Below are 26166 nucleotides of genomic sequence, written 5' to 3' on the forward strand. Positions count from 1 at the left end.
ATTCGATATCCCCACCTATGAGCTTGGGCTCATGGCAATAGTTTTGCCCTAAAGATTGGAGGCACTACTTGTATGGAGAGAAGTGCGAGAATTACCTAAGCCATAAGTGCTCTAGTACATTTTCACGCAGAAAAGAGCTCAACATGCGCCAAATGAGGTGGTTAGAGCTAATCAAGGATTACGATTATGAGATTCTTTATCATTCGGGGAAAGCCAATGTGGTGGCTGATGCCCTTAGTAAAAAGGAGAGACTCAAGATGATAATGTCTTTGAGAGAGTTTACAAGAGATTTTGAGAAAATGGAAATAGAAGTGAAGGTAACCGGAGCCGGTACCGAAAAGATGTTTGAGATTGCAATACAGTCCGAATTATCGGAAAAGAACATATTGTGCCAGAAAAAGTGATGAATGAAGGCAGAGAGCCAACAATTAGATAAAAGATTAATACCAAGAAAGATGATAAGGGAATAATGAGGTATTCCTACAGAATTTGGGTTCCAAATGTTCAAGAGCCTAAAGATGAAATCTTAGACGAAAGCTAGTTTGAGGAATAAGATTTAGAGCAAACCCTGAACGTGATAGTCAGGGAGGTCGCCATCAAGATAGAAGGAACCCATAACATAATGAAGTGGAAAATGAGGATTTTAACGTATAAGATAACCCCAAGTATGGGAGAAGGATGAAATATTTCATACTAAGGAAACAGAAAGTCGAGTAAGGAAAGGAGACCCGAGACGGTACTCCTATACGGCAATTCATGGACCTGTCTAAAAAGGACTTAGACTATTATCCCCAACCACCACCTTGAGGAAACAATGCGGTAGGAAATTCTTTCATGACCTTTAAATTGCTAAGCTCTCAGAGTTCCAAGGAACAGGTTGACCCAGTCGAGGCAAGAGCCTGGCTAAAGGAAATATAAGAATCATTTGAGATTCTATATGATTGACGAATCACAAAAGACTGTTTTGTCACTTACCCTTCTAAGAGAGAGGCCACCTGCTGGTGAAAGGCCAAGGAAGGCACGGAGCCAGAGGTTAGAATAAACTGATTAAAGTTTAGTCAATTATTTTCGGGAAAGTAACTCCCAAGGTTATGAAGGTAGTATAAAAACTTTAGAGCCAGAACAAAAGCGGACAAGTATGATGAATTGTGAATTTAAGTTGTAAAAGTTGTCAAGATTCGTTCTGAGGACACGAATCTAGAATGACGGGATGTTTGAAATCAATGCTTATGTTGTGGTTGTAATGGAAACGAAAATAAAAGACTGAAAAGGGTAGGAGTATAAAGGGATATAAAGGAAATAGAGTTGAGAAGTGATAAGGGAGTTAGGTATGGGAAACCCTAAGAAACCCTTGCAATAAATATAGAGAAGTGTGTCATCATCAGCGCGATGGTGACTGATCATGAGATAAATTCAAGGTTTGAAGGCGTAAGCGATACGTATAGTTAATTCCCTTGAAGTTGACAGTATTCGATGAAACTTTGAGATAGATCGATTGATTAATAAGGAAACGCGGATGGACTGAGGAGTCAAGAAAGTAAGAAATTAGGAAAATTGGATGAAGGAAGTGACCTTCAAGAATATGAAGTGTAAGACTGGTGGCTTGATACCCATAAAGGGAGACGCCAGGTATGAAAGATATCCCAACATTGAGATGACTGTTGAGATAAACAATAAAAGTAAATAAGGAATTATTAAGAAGAAGTTCACGTTGAACACGACCAATATCTTCCAGAACACCCTTGTTATCGTTACCCAATTTAGGCAATAAAAGCGGATAACCGTTGTAATCTTTTGGAGGCCATATTGATTGACCTCATTTTGAATACAGATGTTATTGTGAAATTAGGCATATACTATCGAGGTGGGAATGATTGAATAAGACACCCTTATCAGGGATATATGACTTAATTTATCCATGGAAGGATGCATATACCTTTTTAAAGGTGGAATTAAGGATAAAACATCAGTAACTTAAAACGAATCCTAGGGGAATGCATAAAGGTTGGCATTTCACCCTTAATAGGGATAGTATGAGTTTTGACAGTATGAATTGGAAAAGATTAAGGTAATAACAACCTTTAAGTATCAGTGGAGAAATTTTTCAGAAACACATAGATAATGATTCTGGTATTAATAAACGGTATCTTGATATGCCCTGTATCTAGGGAATACAGGAGGAACGATTCAAAAATAACCGATGAGGTTTTACAAGAAAGAAAGGTAATATTCAAAATTCTCAAGAATAGAAATGTTGATAAAGGAAATATGACGTAATTATAATGATGCCAAGTGGGGCACGTGTTAAACCACGAGAAAGTATGGATCGAACCAGTAATGGTCGAAATTGTTCAGGGCAATTAGGACTTAAGATAAAAGATGTTCTAAGTATGATTGAGAGTCAGTCGTGACAGTGATTAACCTCTAAAGACTGAGGCAATAACTTATGGAAAAATGGTGATATTTTTTTTTACTCATCAGATTTTAAGGAAAACATCTTCACATAAGCTGTGATTGAAATGAGGTAGAAAATTTATTTGGAGGTGGTTAAAATGACATTGACTGTAAGGAAATTTTACTATCAGGAAAGGCCAAAGAGGTGGCCGACACTTTAAAAGTAAGAGGATAATTATAGGCGCTTGTGCCAAAGGAATACAGTGATGATGGTTAAAGCTAAGAAGGTTGTATTATGGTTTGGAAGATTGACATTCCTTCTGATGACTGTGCAATACCCAACCGTAATAGTAGTTGGTAAAGGTTTAATTCGTGTAATTGCCATGAGCGGGCTATCTATCTCAGAAGATACTATCTTGAGATAAGCCAGGACCATGTTTCAAAAAGGACTAGACGAACCCTTGCGTTAAGTCTTCTATTTAAGGCATACGATTAAGAATGGTATTAACCTGCTATCGTTGCTTTGACTGAAACTCTTCTGTAATTTTATCTACTTCATGTTATGAAAGTACGTCAGAGTTTGGAGTGTTCTTCATGAATTATGATTGGTGATTATGTTAACTCCTTAGAAGTATTCTATACGACATGTATGGACTCCGTATGGTTAGATATTAAGATTTCATGGAAAGTGAATGACGACAGTAGGTCAGTGGTGGACCATAGTAATGCAGCAATGATTCTGCGAGTAATGAGCTGATTACAACCGTGAGAGTTGTATTGGAATGGATGTTGAGATTGAGTACCACTAATCTGGTCGTGGTAGTGTATAAGTTATCATTGATAGACTAATTAAGTAGAGTATCTACCTATTGAATATTTATTCCCTCTTATGAAAAGAGAGTCGTATTACTATATGAGGAAGGTTGCGGTGCAAGCATAGAATTCTAGTAACAATGATGTCTAGAATGAGATCCCAGATTCGATTTTCGATATCGAGGGAGTTTCAAAGGTGATTGTGTATAAGCTCGAGGAAGAGCATGGGTCCATAGAACGATGGACGGAATAGCAAAAATATTTAGGCATGTGAAATGCGATGCGATAATACTTGATATATATACACATACGTTTTATTCTCCTATGACAAACCTCTATAGTTCAGAGGTAGGTTCCAAGCCAGATATTTTGTGGCAGTATATTTTTTTTCATATATACAATTCTCTTCAATTCGTTCTTTTCTCTTCTTTTCATTTCATATAAACTGAGAAGAACAACCCTTCCAGAAGGGGAGGTATTGCCGAATGACTATCTATCTGTGTGATAGAAGCCGAGTAGGATACCAGCTATTGTTTAATTGCTTGTCAAGTACTAAAGGCTGGCCACCTTCTGTACTAACTATGCAATGTAACAAGTGTTCATGATCATAGTGATCTCTCAATGAATTCTTTTACTTCTATATGATGGATCAAGCTTTCAAAGATGGAGGCAGCTAGAAAGGAAGTGGTACCAAGTATGGTGGTATTCCGATTCTAACGCGTTAGTGATACTAAGGTTGACGTGGTTATTAAAAGGTTATAGAATGCTAACGAGCAAAAGTATAACCAGTATAATATTAGGAACGGAAGGTAGTAGCGATTACGAACTGGAAAATAGCGGGTATTGAGAAGCAAAACCTATAGCGCAAAAAGCTATAATAAGAGTCTATGCAATAGACTTGGAAGAATTTGGAATGATCACTTAACACGGATTGAGTTTTCTTACGACAATAGATCATATGTCAGTATTGAGATATCGCCTTATGAGATCCTTGAGGGAAGACAATGTCGATCTCCCTTATGTTAGGATGAAGTTGTAGAGCGCAAGATGCTCGGACCCGCAGTAGTCCAAAGGACCAGGGATATAATAGATCTAATCAGAGGACGGCTGGTAGTAACCCAAGATGGACATAAGAGGTATGCTGATTTGACTCGAAAGGACAAAGAGTATGAAATAGGGGACCTAGTGATGTTATAGATATCCCTTGGAAAGGATTGATGAGGGTTGGAAAGAAAAGAAAGTTTAAGTCCACGAATTGTTGGACCCTTGGATATACTAAAACATATTGGGAAGTTAGCATACGAGCTAGCCCTACCCCCGAACCTGTAACAAGTTCATAACGTGTTCCACGTATCAATGTTAAGGAAGTGTAATTCGGATGCCAGATAAATAGGGGCATATGAGCGCATAGACATGCAACCCGACGTAACCTATATGGAGCAACCAGGAAAGGTTATAGATTGAAAAGGGACAAGTGCTTAGGAGAAGGGTTATCAAACTAGTCAGAGTTTGATGGTAGAACCACAATGTGGGAAAATTACTCGAGAGTTAGAAAGTGCAATGCTAAGAGAGTATCCCTATTCATTTTCTATATGATTCCGGGACAGAATCCTTTTAAAGAGGGGAGACTGTAATAACCCCAATTTTTTTGAATTTTTTTTGAAACCCTTATGAATAGTGATTTTGCTGATTATGCTGAATAAGAAAACTTTTCATGCCACACTATGTAGGGGTTCTTCTATTGTAATTCTCAGATCTTATTAGTACTTTATATGAGATATAAGTGTATGTAAAGATCGTCAGAATCCAAATTCGAACACTTTGATTTTTCCCGAAAATCCACCAGATTCCAAAAGAATTGAGTATAAGGTAACATGATTAAAAGGATTTAAATTCAAGGATTATAGGAGAGGATCATAAAAGGAATATAATGTATTGAGAAAGGTTAAGGGAACCCAAGTAATAAGATCCCGGGTATGATCCCTCAAACGATAAACGAGAACGAAAGTTAAGCGAACTGTACGAAAGTTAAGCGAACTGTATAACAGATCAGCGGTCATTAGCCAAGTAATTAAGAGCTAATCAAAGAGGTTAGTGATGATGATGTCACCACACCAACAAGAAGATGACAAGTGTGGGAAGATGACATAGGAGGATGACATAAGCATGACCAAAGGGAAGGTATTGTTGGTTGATTTCAAGCCACACAAATTTTACCATGGTTACAAGGTAATTAACAAAACAAAAGGATATCAACCAAGCCTTTTATGCACAAAGATCAATAAAACAAAGCAAGCTTCTCTCCCCCCTTTTCATCTTCTTCATTTCGAATTTTTCACCAAAATGGTGAATTAGAAATTCAAAACACAAGCTATACTCCATGGAAAATTATAAGGTTTGTTTCTTTGGATCCTATATTTCATAACTAAGAAGAGCAAGTAGTTTGAGTGCTTGAATCAAAGGTTTTCTATCTCAAACAAATCATTTTAGTTTAGGGTGAATAGTAACTTTCAAGAAAAAATTTTTGATTCTTGATTTTATTTGCAAGGTCAAGGTAGCTTAAGCATATATTAAGGCTTCCATGGACATTCCAAGGATCTTTCTTTGATTAAAAGCTTCAAGGAAGGTATAACTCTTCATGATATTAGTATTAAGATTGTTTGATATAAATGATTATGATGATGGAATGATAGATTAAGTGTAGTAGTTGTTTCGTCATGTTGAGATCTTAGTGGTTAAGTGCTTTTGTTGATTTTGGAGTTAAAAAGTAGCACTAATTGTTCTTGATGATTCATGGTATGATTTGAGATTGGTTTAAATGGTTTAAAGTGGTTGATGAGTGATATGGTCATATGGTTGTATTGGGATTGATTGGTGATGGTTTGGTGTTGAATTGGTTGGTAAAATTTTGGGAAATCGCGTAAACATAGCCGTCGTAATGTCCGATTTACTTTAGGCTGTTTTTGTTCTTAACATTAGGACCCGTGAACTCAATGCTAGGTTTTGACCATTGCCATAATTAGATAGTTCATGTTACGAGCTTCGTTTTGATATGTAGTTCGTTTGATTCCGATGTACGGTTTAGGAGAAACGACCGTTTTAATTAACGGCGTTTCACGACCGAACCATTACCCCTCGCCTTACTTTGAAACCTTGGTTAAGGACCTTAAATGACTAATTGAGGTAAGAAACAATTATGTAAAGTGGATTAGGCAGTTGGTAAGGTACTCGCGAAAGAATCGCCTTAAAACCCTTAATGGTTAATTTATTAAAAATGGTGGAGCCGAGGGTACTCGAGCGACTTAAGTAAATCGTTAAGCGCGAAAGCGAACGTTAGGACTCTAAATGGTTAAAGTCTAGTTTCTTAAGCGACCGGGGTTTAATTCCGACTTATGTTGTTGTTCATAGGTTATCGGACCCACTCTAAGCTTAAGTCTATCCGGGAGCACTCAGGCAAGTTTTCTACCCGTTATACTGTTGTTGTGATGTAAATATATGTATATGCATTATCTTGTGATAAGTGCATGGTTGTTATTAGCAAATTTTGCGATATATTGGAGCATGCTGATATGGTATATATGCATGTCTGTTTCGTAATCTTGATATATATCTGTTGATTCAATTGCTTATAAGTTGCATAATACCTATGTTAGAGATAAGCAGTAGTTGCGTATACCCTTAGTATAGGGGACCCAAAGGTGAACATTTTCTAAAACCGGGAGTCGATGTTCCCGAGTATATTATATATATATTTTTATATATATATATATATATTGATATAGTTTTCAAAACTATTAATCGAATAAGGTTTATTCGATAACTTTTATTTTATTTAATGAATATTATTACGAATATTCATTCGAGGGCTTATGACTCCTGTTATTTTATTTAATGAATATTATTACGAATATTCATTCGAGGGCTTATGACTCCTTTTATTTTATTTAATGAATATTATTACGAATATTCATTCGAGGGCTTATGACTCCTTTTATTTTATATAATGAATATTATTACGAATATTCATTCGAGGGCTTATGACTCCTTTTATTTTATTTAATGAATATTATTACGAATATTCATTCGAGGGCTTATGACTCCTTTTATTTTATTTATTGAATATTATTTGAATATTCATTCGAGGGCTTATGACTCAGTTTATATTATTTAATGAATATTATTTGAATATTCATTTGAGGATCTATGACTCCGATTATTTGCTGAGATATATTCTTTATTTTATTAAAGAATAAGGTGTCGATAATCAAACTTATCTTGATTATTCAAATAAAGATAGTACTTTCGTATAAGTATATCTTTGGTTATTTAATACTCATTTTAAGTATAAATTTTACAACTTCTACCTCAATTATTTGTATAAAGATTATTCTTTATGGGAATATTATTTGAGTATTAATATTCAGATATTTTCTAATATATTGGGACTGATTTACTTTATTAAATCAGCATTACTCCAAACACTCTTTAAAGTAATTTCGAGTCTTTAAAATGATTTTTAAAAGTTAGAGCGGATCCCAAAACTCATTTTTATATATTTAAGATCTTCCTTTTAAAGGAGATTTAAATACTCGCTCAAAACCAGAGGGATCCGGCTCTGTGGTGTATTTTATATTCGCAACGAGGTTGCTGTTTTGATAAATGAATTGATTACTTACCCAAGGTTCGGGAAGTAAGTCCATCTATTGAGTCGGCATAAGCAACATGGGCTCAGTGGGCGTCCATGAAAGTGTAAGTGGCTCAGTGGGAGTCCATCAAATGCGTAAGTGGCTGAGTGGCAGTCCAGCATAAGGTCCTATTGCGGCCAGGGTGATGACCAGTGGGGAATTCGTCCATCTACTAGTAGAAAAGGTTACTTATTGGTATCTTTGCCTGATCAGCAAGATATCAGGTTTATGCCAAGGTTTTCTCCTTTCCAAATTCATTGGATATTGCAACTCTGTTTATAATTTTCATAACAGAGGTTTTCAAGGAGTGTATGAAATGTATATATATAGGTGTATATATATATCAGGACTTAATGAAGTATCTCGTAACTTTATTATTTATAATGATGTTCAAAGATTGAATCTATTCAAATCTTGTCTTGTAGTCTCATCTATGTAATGAACTTTTGAAACTAATTATAACTTGAACGGTGGTAGTTCAAGTAGTATTTGGAAAAGATATAAGTATATTGGAGTATCTTGTAACTTCATCTTTTAAACTTATATCTAGCAAATGATTATCTTATGCATGTCAAAGATTTCAGAAAAACGTTGAGACAAGGTTAGATATATGAGATCACCTTGCAACGATAGTTTTATACAATTATAAACTGGAACTCTGTGTATATTATGCACGGAAGAGGACTTCCAAGATTTTGAAAAGTATATATGTATATATACTGAATATTTTGCGACTTCATCGCATTAAGATATCAAACTTGGTCCATTTCTTTTGACCAAGACTTTCATGAGTACTATGAGAAGGCTCATATATAGTTAATCATTATACATATTATTTTGGTGGGCTTGCTGCTCACCCTTGCTTTCTTCTTTCATCACACAACAACAGATAGAAAAGATGAACAGGACCAAGCTTCCAATTCGCGAGCGGATAGGAAACGTTCCGCAGTTTCCTATAGGCGTTGATGTCGCTGTAGATGAGGTAAGAACTACCAATAGGCTAGGCTTTCAACTTTTGATGTACCAGACTTATGTATCTTTATCAATTGTAATAATGGCAAAGAAATGTAAATCTATTCAGAAACCCTTTTAAGGTGTAATGGCATATAATTTTGGAATAAAATAATTCGTGTTACTTTTGGATATTCATCTCTGAGACTATACTTGTGGTGTGTGTGTTTATTGTGGGGTCACAGTACAGAGTAGTTGATTGTTTATTAAGATTGGGTGTTATTAAGGGAAATGGAACTCGTGACAACCCAGATTCCCGACCCTGGATTTGGGGGTGTTACAAAGTAGACCTAAAAAACAAAAAAAATCTCCCTCTGTCCCTCCCATTTGTTTACACTTTCCTTTTTGGGATGTCCCTTCCAATTGTTTACATTTCAAAATTTTCCAAAAATAGTAAAGTTTTTATAATTTTTTTTTGACACAAGTTTTTATAATTTTTAAAATAACTACATCCACTACTTATCTTCACTATACCCACTTTATATATATAATATTAATCGGTCCCACTACTTTACTCACTTTTTTAACTTCCTTCCACTACTTAATCATTTTTCTTAAACTCTGTGCCCAACCCAAATGTAAACATTTGGGAGGGACGGAGGGAGTATTACTTTTGTTGCCTGCACGACCAACTTGTCTGTCCTGTTAGCCGTTGTAGTCCATTAACTTGCTAAGCAGTCCAGTAGTGATGTGTGATGGAGCCTAGTTAATTAACTAAAAAACATAAAAGAAAAAATTATAAAAAAACTTACGCAGGTTGTAGTACAGTTTTGTAAAATCAACTATCTGTACTAGTGACTTGTTTTCCCGTGGTTGTTAGTTCCTATTAATTGTGTTAATTTATTTTCTTTTATTTTTAGTTTTTCTTTTTCTTTTATTTCTATTTTATCTTTAATTCTTTTACGTGCAAATATTAAAGAAAAGAAAATGAAATAAAAATATTTTTGTAATTTAACTTGTTTTATTGAGAATTTTCAGGTACTTTTTTGTGGCTTAGGTTAATTTTTCGCGGAATTAATTTCTAAGAACAAGTCCAACAGTATCTTAGTTGGAAGAGGACATGAAGCAAGTTGGAAGAGCTTATCATGAGATAGTGTTAATTAATGGAGAGCCAGAAATGAATCTTTTAAAAGATAGTGAACCTATTATCAGCACTAACAGTGAAGGGGAACTAGTCTTTCAGATTAATAAAGCAAAGATTAAGATCAATGATTTCAGAACAAGCGGGTCAGAAGCAATTCATCAAGTCTTAATGGATGTCAAACTCTACACATGTAAGAAGGACACGATTGCTTTGATCCCAATCATAAGGATACTTGATGAGGTGGTGGAAGAAGAATCAATCAACGACACCAAGAGAGTACAGGGACATCCTAAAAGGATAACAGTCTTCGTAATGTCAAAGAAATCTTCAATGTTGTTTGATCTTGTTCCAAAGTGCTCCAAAGTCAGATATCTTCAGATGATGCTTAATGAGCTAAATAATCCACTCACATATATCTTCCTTATATATCTTATAAAGTAATAACTCTTAATAAATTAAGACATTGTTTTGTATTTAAACTACAACAATGATCCTTATATACATTTCTTATCATTATTATAATAATATATTTATAAAGAATTGGAAAAAAAAGAAGGAAGAGAGAGAAAAAAAGTCCAAAAAGAGGGAGAATTAAATTTTTTATCGATAAAAATAAAATAAGGGATGGTTAGGGGATCCTTATTGATAAGGTATGAGATGTTGCTCTTAACTTTTTAAATGATTACAAAGAGGCTGTTGGAGTACTATTTTTACTCAAAATCCTTATAATCTTAGTTAAGAGCTCATAAGTAATCTGTTGGACTTGCTCAAGCTAATTCGTGCACACTTTTTCTTCCCCTAGTTATTAACATAAATACAAAAATCCAAAAATATTAGTTTAAATTATTTGACAATAAAAATTATGTGCCACATCATGCATTTCATGTACACCTAGAGTACATCTTGTTTAGGATTTTTATTTTGCTTTTTGTATCTTTTTTATATAACTTGTGGTGATTGCTGGAAGACCCAAAGGTACGTGCCACACTGGTATAAGCATCTTTTGTATATATTTATTAACTCTTGGGTGTTGCATTTTCATCTAATTAATTTTAAGGGCAAAACCACAATATCAAGATAAGGTGAGGGATTTCATCACCTTTTCTTGGCCCACCAACCATTATTCCGCCATCTTGCATTCCCTTCCACTCTCTTAAAATTTAATTAGACGTTGGCCCCTAGAAATTTCGAGCTCAATTAGGAAGGTACCTATAAAAGAAAATAAATTTGGAATTATTGGAACTTTTGGTGATAAGGCAAGTGTATCCAATTTGGATTGGTGACTAGGCTAGCGGTTCTCTAATTCAGCGCCTTGTACAAGGAAGTGCCCTGGCTTACCTGACCAATCAGTTTGAATAAATCTAGATTTATGGACTTTTTGGTGGTCCAAAAGTTAGGAGCTGTCTAAACATTTTTAATCTAACCTAAAATTATATTTTTTTTTCTATTTTCAATTATATATATATATTTATGTGCTAGTAATTGTTAGTTAATTTAGGAATCTTCCAAGTGTACACTTAGGAAGGGAAATACTAGCAGTCATTTAACTTGTCCAACCGCTAGACTTTAACACACACTTTTATACACCAACATGGAAGAAGCTTCAACTCATTTTACCACTCTCCACCAAATCTTGTATCCCCAAAAACCCCAAATTGATGTAGGAGCAAACATCGACTCTCTTCGCGAAGATGAGTTAATTAATGAACAAGATACAAATGAAGAATTTAGGGACTTATTTAGGGATATGTCATCAATAGAAATGCTTGAGGGGATAAATATCATTACTGCAAAGTGGGAGACCCAATGTGAGGAGATTTATCTCAAGCCTAGGATCATTGAAAAGCCTTCCATGATAAAACCTAGTCGAATTTCACTTTTTCCTCCCATTTATAAATTTAGTTTCCTAACAGTCCATGACACCGATTTTTCCTTTATTGTTCACGGCCAAGATACACATTATAGTAATCAGTTTCAACAACATAAGAAAACACCTACTTGGTTTAGAATATCTAATAGGGGAGAATGTCTTCTTGAGGTTTACAACCTTGAATTAGACAATCAAGGTCAAGTTTTTGATGACTACTTACCTAATCTATAACACTTTTTGGTTAGGTGTAAGCATAAATTTTGGGATAGACTTCATGGCCTAGTTAGACAAGGTGTTGGATAGTAGTCAAAACTTGATATGGGGGAGACATGTATATTTTGTATAATTTGTTTTGTACAATTTTTCCCTTATTTTTAAACAGGATTGATAGTGTACTCCAATTTTTATCATCCTTCACCATGGTAAAAAAATGGTACACCTCTATCTCTTTTGTGTATCCTTTTCTTTTACATTGATGATAATGTAGATTTTTGATATGGGGGGAGTTAGTTGTAAATAGTTTTGATCATGTTATTTTGTTCAAAAAAATTGAAAATAAAAAAAAATAATGAAAAACAAAAATACAAAAGAATTAGGAAGTTAGCTAGGTTGTCTTCTCTTGACCTTAGTTACTAGTTGGTGTTAACTGCTTTTCAAAAATCTTATATCTATAGTGTCTATAGACGATTTGAATTTTATCAAGTATAGCGATCTTCACAAACTTGCGTCACACTTAGGTTTTGCCTTGAATTCCCCACATACTATTCACAAGTTCTTTGTTGGGAAGATGGGTGAGATAATTTTTGATACCCGAGAGAGAACTCACGTGTTAGAATAATGTCGAATCATGCCTTTGTTAAAATGAAAAAAGAAGAAGAAATGATTGTAAGTAGTAAATTGACTACTCTTATTTTGTGGCCTTTGTTACTCGAGTAATTAAGTCCTTAGGGGTGTCTCAACACCTAATGCCCTATGAACATCTGGTTTGAGATTCATTGATCCAAAACTCGTTACATGGGTAATATAGAAATCCTAAGAAAACGGACATTGCACGACCAATTAAAAAACAACAAAAAAAAGAAGGAAAAAAGAAAAAGACGAATTTCGCTAGACACTTGTTTTGATAGAGATTGAGTCAGTTCAATACTGGTTGAAAAAGAGAAAATGATTTATCTAATTCTAAACAACATTGACCGATTTCAAACATACCTTGAAAGTATTGGCAACGTTTAAGTGGGGCAAGTGGGCTTGTATTATGATAAGAGTCTTTGGCACATATTTTTTTTAAAAATAGCTGAGTTAACACCAGTGAATAATAAGAGATAGAGTTACGATCCAGTTAATGTAATAAAGATTTTATGGGTATATCTTCTGTAAACCCTTAGGAGACAACATTGCTCTTGTGGAGATCGTCTACGATTTTAACGGGTTGGTACACTTAAAAGTACCCGTGATTCCTACGACAGTGAGTTAGATTTTTTTTTTAATCTCGAGGACGAGCTTGGTTTTGATATGGGGGAATTTGATTGCACATTTTTATTGTATAATATTAGTGTAATATATTAATTAGTTAGTACGTTATTTTTTCTTATTATGCTTGGTTTTGCGGTGTTTCTGATTGTGCAGGTATTGAAGAAGATTTTTCGGGATTTGCCGTTAAATGGAATGAATTAAACCACAAGTCAGAATATTGTGATATGTCATCACGAGTTAGCAGGATCATGGTGAACCAAGCGAGAAATCATTTAAAGAGGGAAATATGAGCAAACACGTGATCACGAAAATCGTTGTAAATCAATTAAGAGATCTTTGTAATTAATGCTAACGTGCAGGTTTTTAGTATAAATAGACCCCCTAGCCTCATTGTAAAAACATCTTACATCTCATCTCACACATCTCTTAATTCTCTCTTGTTTTCTTTCATTTTTCTTTCTTGTATCTGAGATTTTATTATTAATCAAAGTTTCAAGTTCGTCTCGATTCTAGATATGAGTTTATTATTTTCTTATACAATGATGGTCTCTATGATGTTCAACTCAGCCCTCTCTAAAGGGTGGATATAGTTGGCTAAAGAGAACCGATATTATGGTATATGCACTTTAATTGTTACTCACTCCGTCCCCCTCAATTCTTTACATTGGGGGACGTGGCGCGACACACACTTTAATGTTCTTGTTAAATGTAGTTGCATAATTTTTTATTTTTTTTCTAAATAAAAATATAATGTTCAAATTTTTATACAAAAAAAAATTAAAAAATAAATTACGGAACTATACTTTATAGTTGCTTTAAAATACGTGTCAAGCATGTGAAAAAAATGTAAAAAAATGAGGGGACGGAGGTTGTACATGTTTGTTTACTGATTATCTCCAATATCATGTTTACGTGAGTATTTTCATATGTTCCACACAAGTAAAGTTGAGAGTTCGTATAGTTATGATTCATATGATTTTGTGAATTGATTTAATTGAGAAAATAAATGCGAAATATTTTTATAGTTTTGAATGAAACTTGATTTGGAGTCATTGGACGTCTTTATTCTAAATACCTATGAGTTTATTTGCTGTTAAAAATGCATTTTAATGCCAAGATATTTGTGTTTAGCCGATAAAATCCGTTCCTTAGATTTAGTAAAAGTGATATTTTTAAGTGCTAGTATAATTGTTTTGTTAGTTTCATAAATTAAAAACTTAATTCACGTTCTCTGTGGTTTGACCCGTACTTATCCCAGTACTCGCGTACGTCCTAGCGGTTTTTTATTAGTTTCGGAATTTTTCCTAAAAAGGTAGATGCAGAAAGGAGACAGGATAAAAATAACTTAAATGCAGGAAGGAAAAATAATATCTTATCATTAAATGGCCTATTCTGCCGGTGCAAAGGCAGGTAGTGCGAATCAAAACAGATTGTGTTTGGAAATTTTTAACGAGGCGACTAAATATTGTTATCGAACTTGACCTAAACACCGACATAACTAATGAACTAAATCTGAATCTCTTTCTTTTCCGAAAGATGGTATCTATCCTAATAATAGTAACTTACATACTACAGCATTAAAGTGATCTTTAATATAGAACTTCAGTAAGGTGAGCACTGAGCAAGTTTGAAATCATAATGATGGATTTCATGCTCTTCTCTTCTGTACCTTGTTACACAATCACAATCATGGCTAAATTTAAGCTCAAAATGCAAGTATACTATATACAAAGACATGTTGCAGAGGAAGCAACAGTGTGTTTGTGTGGTTTCATGAATTTACATACATGTACAACAGTACAAGTAAAAAAAGATGAGGATATGTATCTCCTTACAATTAGAAAAATGATTAGATGTCTGCTCTAGAACCACCAGCTTCTTGGAGAACTAATATTTTCAAGTGTTGTAGCAATTGATCAAAATCATCTTGAGTCTTGATGAGACTAAGGCGCACGTATCGACTACTAGCACCGAATCTAGTACCAACACGACCAAGTATGCCACCGTCTTCAAGGACTTTGTAACATAGTTCATCTTCTTCCCTCTCACATTTCAACCATGCATAAGCTGTTGCACCAACTTTTTTAGTAACAATAATTTTTTATCATGTAAAGCTTGTTTCATTGCAACAAATGTGAAATAGCTATAATAGAAATGATGGTAACATATCTCCTGCATATGAAGTATTAACATAGACAAGCTTAGTTAAAGAAAAGTATTAACATAAGCAACAAAGCATAATAAACATATGTTGGAAAATATGGGTATAAGTCCCATATTGGTAAGTCATATTTTTGAGCATTATGACTAAAAGATGTGTGAGATATGATGATATTCTCTTAATAATGGAAATTATTATTTTCCATTAGAATTTGGCTCAAATATTATGGCATAAATTAATTTGATTTTGTTTCAGATTAATTGATATGGTGTATGTCTTGATATATTTAATCTGATTCTGTTTCAGATTATTAATGGAATAGAGTAGCTTGCAAGTATTACACCGATTCCATAATTAATGATATTTAATTATGGAAAAGAGTAGCGCACAAGTCTATCTACACCTATATAAACACCTCTAAGGCGTTAGGGTTAGACACACCAAAAACATATTCGCCTCTAAACACAAATCTCTCTCTCTCGGTGATAGTTTCGTGCCCGTTCAAGCTCGCTGAAGGTGCTCGTTATCCGTAACGCCGCCGCTAACTCGTTTTATCCTGGGAGGCTATCGACTCGCACATACGGTGAGAGGCGAAATAGCTTTAAGGAGACAGTTCAACTAGACTCGAGGATCTCTCTTCTGTTTATATCTTTTCTTCCTCCGTTTGATTTCGTTTACTCACGCACACACTTGTTTGATTATTTGTATTAATCGCAGATTGTTTTCACAATCTTAAAGCTATTTATTTTATATACATCTGTGACTGATACATCTGTATCTGCTTGTTTTGTTGAGTAACAGATCGATGGAGAACCAAACTGTGAACGATTCGATGAACATGACGGCTGATCCCAACGCACAGATCACTGGATCTGATGGGGTTCACCAGCAGCCGATTAACCCTAACGCACGGATCGTACGATCTGATGGGGGTCAAACGCCTGTTGGACATGTGCCTTCGGGACATGTGCCTTCGGGACATGTGCCTGTGGGACACACTGTCATTGGACAGTTTAGTGTTCCTCTTGGACAGATATCGGCAGGATTCACTCCTCCGATCATACCTGCGGTGCCTACTGGTGTGCATACACCTGTAGTACAGACGCACGTACCATCTGTTCCACCCGTGGTGCCTGCTGCACCTGTTATGCCAACTGTGCCTGCTGCACATGCTGAAAAACCTGAGAAGTTCAACGGAACGAACTTCAAACGTTGGCAACAAAAGATGCACTTTTATCTGACCACATTGCATATGGATCGCTTCCTTAAGGAAGAACCACCGTTGCTCACTGCTGAGAGTAACATGCAGACTGTGTATGCTGCTGATGCTTGGAAGCACTCCGACTACATCTGTCGGAACTATGTGTTAAATTGTTTGTCTGACTCATTGTATAACGTATACAGCGCAAAGCCAACAGCTAAGGTCTTATGGGAGTCACTTGACCATAAGTATAAAACCGAGGACGCTGGGGCAAAGAAGTGGATTGTTGGCCGTTTTCTTGATTATAAGATGGCAGACTCTAAGACTGTGGTCAGTCAGGTGCAGGAACTGCAGGTGATCATTCATGACATTCATGCTGAGGGAATGGTCATAAGTGAGTCTTTCCAAGTTGCTGCTGTTATTGAAAAGCTTCCACCTGGATGGAAAGATTTCAAGAACTACCTTAAGCACAAGCGAAAGGAGATGTCTATGGAGGATCTTATTGTTAGACTTCGTATTGAAGAAGACAATAGAGAGTCCGAGAAGAAAGTTAACGTTGCCACTGAGAAGGCAAACATGGTGGAGCATGCTCAAAGCTCCAAGCCCAAGAAGGCTAATTCTGGTAAAGGGGCAAAGCTGGCACCCAAGGGAGGGATTTCGAAGTCGAAATTTCAAGGGAAGTGCTACAACTGTGATAAAGTTGGTCATAGGTCTTCTGACTGCAAGAAGCCCAAGAAGCCCAACAAGAAGAAAGAAGCAAACATGGTAGAGAATATCTCCAAGGAGATGGGTGACATAGACCTCTGTGCTACGGTCTCTGAAGTGAACCTGGTCGGTTCTAATCCACGTGAATGGTGGATTGATACTGGTGCTACTAGGCATGTTTGCTCAGACAAGGCGGTTTTCTCTAGCCTCAAAGCTTCCGATGCTGGTGAGAAGCTCTACATGGGGAATTCAGCAACTTCTACCATTGAGGGTGAAGGCACGGTGATCCTGAAGATGACCTCTGGGAAGAATCTGATTTTGAAGAATGTACTTTATGTGTCTGATATTCGCAAGAACCTTGTGTCTGGTTCTCTGTTGAATAAGCATGGCTTTCGCATTGTAATAGAGTCAGATAAAGTTATTTTGTCTAAGAGTGGTATGTTTGTAGGCAAGGGTTATTTAACTGATGGGCTTTTTAAGCTCAATGTAAAGTCCGTTAAGGACGATAATGAAATGAAGAATTCTTCTGCTTACTTGCTTGAGTCTCCTAATTTATGGCATGCTAGATTAGATAATGTAAATTATGACACTTTACGACGTTTAAGTGCAAAAGAATACATACCTAAACTTACTATCGATCCAAAACATAAGTGTGAGACTTGTGTTGAGGCAAAATTAACGAGATCATCATTTAAACATGTGGAAAGGAACACCAAAGTGCTAGACCTAATACATAGCGACATATGTCATTTAAAATTCGCTCCAACAAGAGGAGGAAACAAGTATTTTATTACATTCATTGATGATTGTACAAAATACTGCTATGTATATTTGTTGAAAAGCAAAGACGAAGCTATAGATAAATTTAAAATCTATAAGGAAGAAGTTGAGACACAACAAACTGAGAAAATCAAAACGATACGAAGTGATCGTGGAGGTGAATATGTTGAACCGTTTGGGGAATTCTGTTCACAACATGGTAGAATCCATGAGGTCACTGCACCATACTCCCCTCAGTCAAATGGTGTGGCTGAAAGGAAGAATCGCACTCTGAAAGAGATGATGAATGCGATGTTGTTAAGCTCTGGGCTCCCACAATCGATGTGGGGAGAAGCCATCTTAAGCGCAAATAATATTTTAAATATTACGATGCGCAAGAATAAGGATGTAAGTCCTTATGAAATGTGGAAGAAAAAGAAACCAAGTTATCAACACCTGAAAGTGTGGGGGTGCCTTGCAAAGGTACTGATCCCTACACCGAAGAAGGTGAAGATAGGTCCTAAGACTGTGGATTGTGTCTTCAACGGATATCCTCCACACAGCAATGCATATCGGTTTCTTGTTCATGAATCCAAGATTCCTGATATTCAAAAGAATACCATTATGGAATCAAGAAATGCCTCATTTTTTGAGACGATGTTTCCCTGTAATCCAGGAAACCAACAACCTACGACGTCTAAACGATCTCATGAGTCTGTAGATGACGATAATGAGAGTGACGAAAGTGAAGACGAAAATGTGGGGGTAGTGAGAAGGAGCAAAAGACAACGAACGGAGAAATCCTATGGGTCTGATTTTATGACCTATTTGCTCGAAGAAGGTGACCCAAAAACTTATAAGGAGGCGGTTACCTCACCTGATGGGCCTATGTGGAAAGAGGCCATCAAGAATGAAGTTGATTCAATTATGCAAAATCATAGTTGGGAATTAGTGGACTTGCCAACTGGTTGCAAACCATTAGGTAGCAAGTGGGTTTTCAAGAAGAAGTTGAAAACTGATGGCACTATTGATAAGTATAAGGCCAGACTTGTAATTAAAGGATACAAGCAACAAAAAGGCCTTGATTACTTTGATATATATTCTCCTGTAACGAGAATAACGTCCATAAGGATGATGTTTGCTATTGCTGCAATGCGTAATCTAACTGTACATCAAATGGATGTGAAAACAGCTTTCCTAAATGGAGACATAGATGAAGAAATCTATATGGAACAACCTGAAGGGTTTGTTATCCCAGGACAAGAAAGGAAAGTGTGTAGATTTGTGAAATCATTGTATGGTTTGAAACAAGCGCCTATGAAATGGCATGAAAAATTTGATGAGGTCGTGCTGGACAATGGTTTCAAAATCAATGAATGTGATAGCTGTGCCTATTACAAGGATAACGAGAACAGCTATGTCAAGGAGAATGACAATGGCTATGTCATGATGACACTATATGTAGATGATCTACTTATTGCTGGAAGCAATGATAAAGTTATCAAATCTACAAAGGACATGTTGAAATCAAGGTTCGACATGAAAGATATGGGACTAGCAAATATAATTCTGGGAATTCAAATTTCTAGAACATCAGAGGGTCTCGCATTAAGTCAACCACATTATGTTGACAAGATCCTTGAGAAGTTTCTTAAGGATGACTTTGAGAAAGCTAGGACACCTGTGGATATGACTTTGCACCTATCCAAGAACAAAGGTGTAGCTGTTTCCCAATTGGAATAATCGAGGATAATTGGTAGTCTGATGTACCTCATGAGTTGTACAAGACCAAACATTGCATACTCAATTAGCAAGTTGAGTAGGTTTACGAGTAATCCGGGAGCTGATCACTGGAAAGCGATTATAAGGGTACTAAGGTACTTGAGGGGAACTCGAGACTATGGACTGCACTATGGCAGATACCCAGCAGTATTAGAAGGATATACTGACGCAAATTGGATATCTAGCAAGAAAGCACTTAAGTCTACGAGTGGCTATGTGTTTACATTAGCTGGAGCGGCAATATCATGGAAATCCTCAAAATAAACGGTGATAACTCATTCCACGATGGAAGCTGAGTTTGTGGCACTAGATAAATGCGCCGAAGAGGCTGAATATCTACGTCAGTTTCTGGAGGATATTCCAAGATGGCCAAAGCCTGTAACTGCAATAGGGATTCACTGTGATAGTCAATCCGCTATTGGCAGAGCACAGAGCACGATGTATAATGGAAAGTCTCGTCATATACGACGACGACACAGTTCCATTAGACAATTGATCTCAACCGGAATTATCACTATTGACTATATACCGTCAAAGGATAATATCGCGGATCCACTAACCAAAGGGTTATCAAGAGAAGTGGTTGAGAAATCATCGAGAGGGATGGGCCTTAAGCCTATTGCTTAACGGCATCATGGTGGACACCCAACCATTGCTGACTGGAGATCCCAAGAACTTGGTTCAATGAGACAACTAAATCATGATGACCAAATCACTGTGGGGGTAACCCCTGGCCTGTTCCTATGATGAGGAAACAGTGAGACCCGTAAGGTACGAGGTTAAGCTTTGAGCCTTTAATGATCTTTGATGAATACATGGAGCTCAGGAGTGAACGCATGGAATTCAGTTGAGTAAACGCGGGTTACTCTATAAGATAAAGATCACCTATGTGGGAGAGAAGTGGGGCCGCTTCAAAGGAGAATTGCGAGGCACAATTCTTTAGAAACTTCTGCAGAACCAGGACGATGTTCCATGGCCAAAATGGACATACTCATGAGAGCTGAACGAGTCAGAAACGATATAGTGATAAGTATATCATCGTTTACATAAACGGTCGAACAGTTCAAGGACAAGCACGTCTACTGTCTACCAGTAAAGTCGGTATGCTTACTCGAGCGAAGGTTCAAGGAGCATTCTCTACCTATCGTATGCTATATCTGATCGAAGAAACTATCACCAAGTCAAACTCCGTGTCTGTCTGTCTGTCTGTCTGGTGTGTGCTACTAAGATCACCAATCTCACCCATGTGGGGGATTGTTGGAAAATATGGGTATAAGTCCCATATTGGTAAGTCATATTTTTGAGCATTATGACTAAAAGATGTGTGAGATATGATGATATTCTCTTAATAATGGAAATTATTATTTTCCATTAGAATTTGGCTCAAATATTATGGCATAAATTAATTTGATTTTGTTTCAGATTAATTGATATGGTGTATGTCTTGATATATTTAATCTGATTCTGTTTCAGATTATTTATGGAATAGAGTAGCTTGCAAGTATTACACCGATTCCATAATTAATGATATTTAATTATGGAAAAGAGTAGCGCACAAGTCTATCTACACCTATATAAACACCTCTAAGGCGTTAGGGTTAGACACACCAAAAACATATTCGCCTCTAAACACAAATCTCTCTCTCTCGGTGATAGTTTCGTGTCCGTTCAAACTCGCTGAAGGTGCTCGTTATCCGTAACGCCGCCGCTACCTCGTTTTATACTGGGAGGCTATCGACTCGCACATACGGTGATAGGCGAAATAGTTTTAAGGAGACAGTTTCAACTAGACTCGAGGATTTCTCTTCTGTTTATATCTTTTCTTCCTCCGTTTGATTTCGTTTACTCACGCACACACTTGTTTGATTATTTGTATTAATCGCAGATTGTTTTCACAACATATGAATCCCTTCCCACCGACACTTTAGGATTCGAGAAATTCTGGTTACTTAACATGATATAAATTGAAGTTCTTTGACAGTTTGAGTTTGAATCCTCGGAACCCAGTATTCTAATAAAAAAAATACTCATTTTCGATACAAAGTTCACTAATTAGTACCCCCAGAGACTTAAGTCCACTATTCAAATACCAAAGATGGGTTTTGGACTGAGAAACATTAATCACAAATGTTCTGCATTTTGTTTCAAGTAAACAATTAGATAAGCATAATGATTAATTACCTGGAGAAGGTCCTCTGACATTCTGAAAATAATTACAGAAGCGAGGTGCAATTTCTTGGACAGTGAAGCGTGTGGACAATGATACAGTTTGGCTCAAGCTTTCCCAACGATTTCTCATGGTTTCATGAGCATATTTGAATAAAGATCTTCCATCTCCTTCCAGAGCTACATTTAACAGCTTCAAGGCTCTTAGCTGAGTGTCCTTGGAGACCCCAAATGTATTTTCGCCTGTGTAGATTAACATTTTCTCATATACAGTCTTATCTTTAACCAATGCCCACCTGAAAATATTCAAGTATTAACAATGTTACAAACCATTTATTAGGGATTCAGCACTATAGTAAAATGTGACGATTAACAATGTTACAAACCATTTATTAACAATTTAGCGCAAGTTTCCTCCCCTGTACTCAAACTGCGTATACATGAAAAAAATGTGTCGAGTAATTCTAGAGTAGAGTGATAGATTGGTTCTTACCCAAATCGAACTCCTGCATGACCAGTGAGCTTGGAAAGTGTAAAGATCATGAGATCTTCATCTGATGGAGATGGAATCGCTGTGAAATGTGGCCAATAATAGGCATGATCATGGATTGCCTTGGCAGATGGACCTTTCAGAACAGCTCTTTTCAACTTTCCATCAGGATTGTTAGGTGAAGTTACAAACTCAATCATATCCATAGTGTCATCAGAATTGTTCTTGTAAAGTGATGTATCTCCATAAAATTCATAATCCTTAGTGGCAAAGAATTCAGTTTGTTCTTCATAAGCCTGAAAAAAAAGGGTACGTAAAACTACAGAAGAAGTTTCATAATACAGCTTTGAATTTTTTTTTTATTGAATTTCAGCCATCTGAAGGGACAGATTAATACCGGGTAGAAAGGGATTGAAACAGCGACTTTTGAAGGCACGGATGAGTTATCTTGGGAGAGGGCAAGTACTGCTGCATTGAGTAGTTGGGTAGAGCCGGTCCCAAAGACAATATATTTACCTTCTGTGACGGCATTTCCAACTATCGAATGTAGTTTACGGATGCTTTTCTCGAGTTCTTTGGAGGTAGCTGTGTGATCGCCAAACTGATAGCTCATTCGATGCCATCCTGACACCACTAGTGCACTACTAGCTGCATTTTGCATCCAAAATGGCTCCAGAAACAAGGGATCCCCGCTGCAAAAGTATTGATGATATTCAGTTTATAGTAGTATTAAGAATTTCTGTTCTTTAATACCTTTTAAGGCTAAAACTACTCTACCTTCCTATCTACAATTTAAAGATTTCAAGATGCCAATCTGATATAACAGTCCAGTTCTTGCTACAAGAGCAAAAAGTTCTATACTAATATAATAATAGAATATGTATGAGCAATTACAAAAACAAGAAAGTTCTGTTTTCAGGCATTGCAAAGATTTCAGCTCCTAAATTATCCTTCATGCCACAGTTCAGAGTTTGATTTCCTCTGTTTTCCTATATTTTGTAACTTCATATTTGGCATAAAATATTCAAATAACCAACTGTTCTTGTGAAATACAAATGAAAATTTCAAATGATGGATTTCAAATACAAATAAAATATTTGAATAGCCAACTTCATATTTGCATTTCATGATGGATTTCAAATAACAGCATTTGAGTTGTCATTTCAAATTCTCATATTTATACTAATACTTGAATGTCTTGGATTTCAAATGACAGCATTTGAGTTGGAATTTCAAATTCTCATGTTTATACTAATATTTGAATGTCTTGGATTTCAAATGAAATCCAAATCGAAAAAGTTCAAGGCGTATCTTGTTGCTAGGTTACCTTTCATGTCAGTACGTTAATTCAACATGATATAAAAGAAGAAAATGCATGTTTAGAGACAAGAATCACCTATTAACATCAGAAGGACAATTAAGGATATAGTTGGAGCAATCAGGGCCATCATAACAAGTATTGCACTCACAAACTGGTTTACCATCAACAACTACACCATCCAAGTAAGCCCTTCCGTGGCCTGAACACGAAATCGATGCAACAGCTTCTGCTTCTGCTGCTGCATTTGTGCTCCAACTCAAACTCCAATTGCTACCCACAAGAAGATTATATGACAAGAATATATTCACAAGAATAGAACACAAAAAACAAACATATGCATATTTGTTATGTTTAAGACCTTGATCAGTTTTAACACCCATGTCTACACTTGGTAAATTATGATGACAGAATTGACCCTCTTATATTTAAAGCAGATACCAGGAATTGAATGGACAATGGAATGTGTTAGGGGCTTTCATTACACAAGAGGTCACTTTCATATCTGTTTAGTTTTCTTTTTGATTTTTCTTTGGATATTATGCATTGTATACTGCATGGTGGGCTGGTCATATTTCTGGAAGTCCCTTATAAAATACTTTTGATAACATGCATCCACATTTTTTTACCTAAGGAATCAGCTTCCGCTAACTTGATGGTTATATATAAATCGACTGATTTTTTAAAAATAATAGATAAATTATTTAAAAATTGATCAAAAATATTTATCTAATTTGATCGATTTTTGATAAAGCTTGAGAAATGTACTAAAATGTTATTTTGAGTGTTAAATGATCCAAAATATCACTTGAAAATTATGACCCAAATTATCATTTCACCTAAAACTCTACACGTTAGTATTTTTTTTTTACTTTTAAAGGCAACAACATTACTTCATGTCACGTTTTGTATACTTTTATTTTTTTTCTTCTCATTTTGAACTTTTGGTGTATTGCTAGAGACCGGAAACATTTACGTTTTCGATATTTTTTATTTAATATCTTTAAAAGTTAAGACTATACCATAATTTAACAATTTTAAACATTTAGGATTCATTAATCCCCTTTTGTATTTTAAAAATATTAAAAAATAAATTAATAAATATTACAACAATTTACGATTTAGGGTTTAGGGAGTTTAGACCGTAATTTAAGCTTGGGTTTGCGCCTACAGGAAACAAAAATGTAAATTTCAAATTAATAACTTTAAATTTAAAAATATAACTTAATTTGATAAATTTTAACATTTTAGAATTCGTCAATCACTTTTTGTGTTTTATAGATAATTTAAATAATTTTTTTAGTATTTTAGAAATTAATTTCTTTTTGAGGTTAAAAATATTTTTTTTTAAAAAAAAATTATATGTCTAAAACGCTAGATAAAATAATGTTTTGGAGTCAAAACCTTACCTAATGTAGTGTTTAGTTTTAAAACTCAACTTAATGTCATGTTTTGCATATATTTTTTTTTTGAAAAAGTTGCATAATGGTACAAGGTGTAGCGTTTTGGACTTTTTGCCTAAACGCTACACAAAATAGTATTTTGAGATGACATTTTGAATAATTATTTTCAAATAATATTTTGAAACATTTTTAAACTCAAAATGATATTTATGGTCACCATAATATCCAATTTTTTAAAATCTTCCGATAAATCACAAATTAGTACTGAATAATTCTGATTTCCTAATTCTATAACTTTAAAAATAAGAAGTCAGAGGTTGGAATATCATGAAAACGTGTACGCCAGGATGAAAAAGATACGAATTCTGAAAAATAGACACATTTGAAGACTAATGATACCTTTTTTAATTATTTTCTCACGTTTTCCATGCTTTCGGGGCACCTCAATCTGCGATCGACATGAACCAAGAATACCCAAAATGCATATCTATAATAAACAAATCGAGTTTTTCCTTGTGAAACTTTGAGTTGGAGTTCTTTTTTTAAACAATTTGAGCTAAAATTTTTAAACTTTTTTCATGTTTGGAGTTGTTTCACATTTTCTAGTAGCAACCGTTTAACTCACTTTTTTTTAAATTATTCAAATATCAATTTATATTAGTTTGGCTAGCAGATAATATCATAATAATTCGGAGCAAATATGATAATATATTGGAATTATATCTGCTTAGCAAATTTATATAGTTAGAGACTCTATAATAAGGGTTGCTTTTGAAAATTTTGAATTTAAATCAATTTCGAGTTGAGTAAAAGTTTATGAATAAAGACGGTGAAGTTAATATTAAGTTCAG

The 26166-nt window shown here is 35.3% G+C and overlaps 1 protein-coding gene across 2 annotated transcripts; it reads right to left on the reverse strand.

The window, feature by feature from the left end:
- Nucleotides 1-15028: 15028 nt before the first annotated feature.
- LOC141720700 (tryptophan aminotransferase-related protein 3-like) lies at nt 15029-24345 on the reverse strand. Of its 2 annotated transcripts, none has more exons than XM_074523271.1 (5): nt 23991-24345; nt 22992-23286; nt 22598-22890; nt 22120-22400; nt 15029-15397 (listed from the first exon to the last, which is right to left on the reverse strand). In XM_074523271.1, exons 1-5 carry the CDS (start codon nt 24293-24295, stop codon nt 15180-15182), a joined length of 1392 nt encoding a protein of 463 aa, XP_074379372.1. In that variant the 5' UTR covers nt 24296-24345; the 3' UTR covers nt 15029-15179. The 2 variants fall into 2 exon arrangements, with proteins under 2 accessions (XP_074379372.1, XP_074379374.1); XM_074523273.1 differs by having other exon boundaries at nt 15366-15502; nt 23991-24344.
- Nucleotides 24346-26166: the final 1821 nt, after the last annotated feature.

This window comes from Apium graveolens, chromosome 4, assembly GCF_009905375.1.
Source record: "Apium graveolens cultivar Ventura chromosome 4, ASM990537v1, whole genome shotgun sequence".
NCBI classification, from domain to species: Eukaryota; Viridiplantae; Streptophyta; class Magnoliopsida; order Apiales; family Apiaceae; genus Apium; species Apium graveolens.

What these genes read in the sequence shown, in the direction of transcription:
- LOC141720700 (XM_074523271.1), bottom strand. Translation starts at nt 24,295, where the DNA reads ATGGGTGTTAAAACTGATCAAGGTCTTAAACATAACAAATATGCATAT. An exon ending in TGTCCTTCTGATGTTAATAG is followed by an intron (nt 23,287 to 23,990) that starts GTGATTCTTGTC and finishes ATACTTTTGCAG; the next exon opens with CGGGGATCCCTTGTTTCTGG. An exon ending in CATGCAGGAGTTCGATTTGG is followed by an intron (nt 22,401 to 22,597) that starts GTAAGAACCAAT and finishes GAATATTTTCAG; the next exon opens with GTGGGCATTGGTTAAAGATA.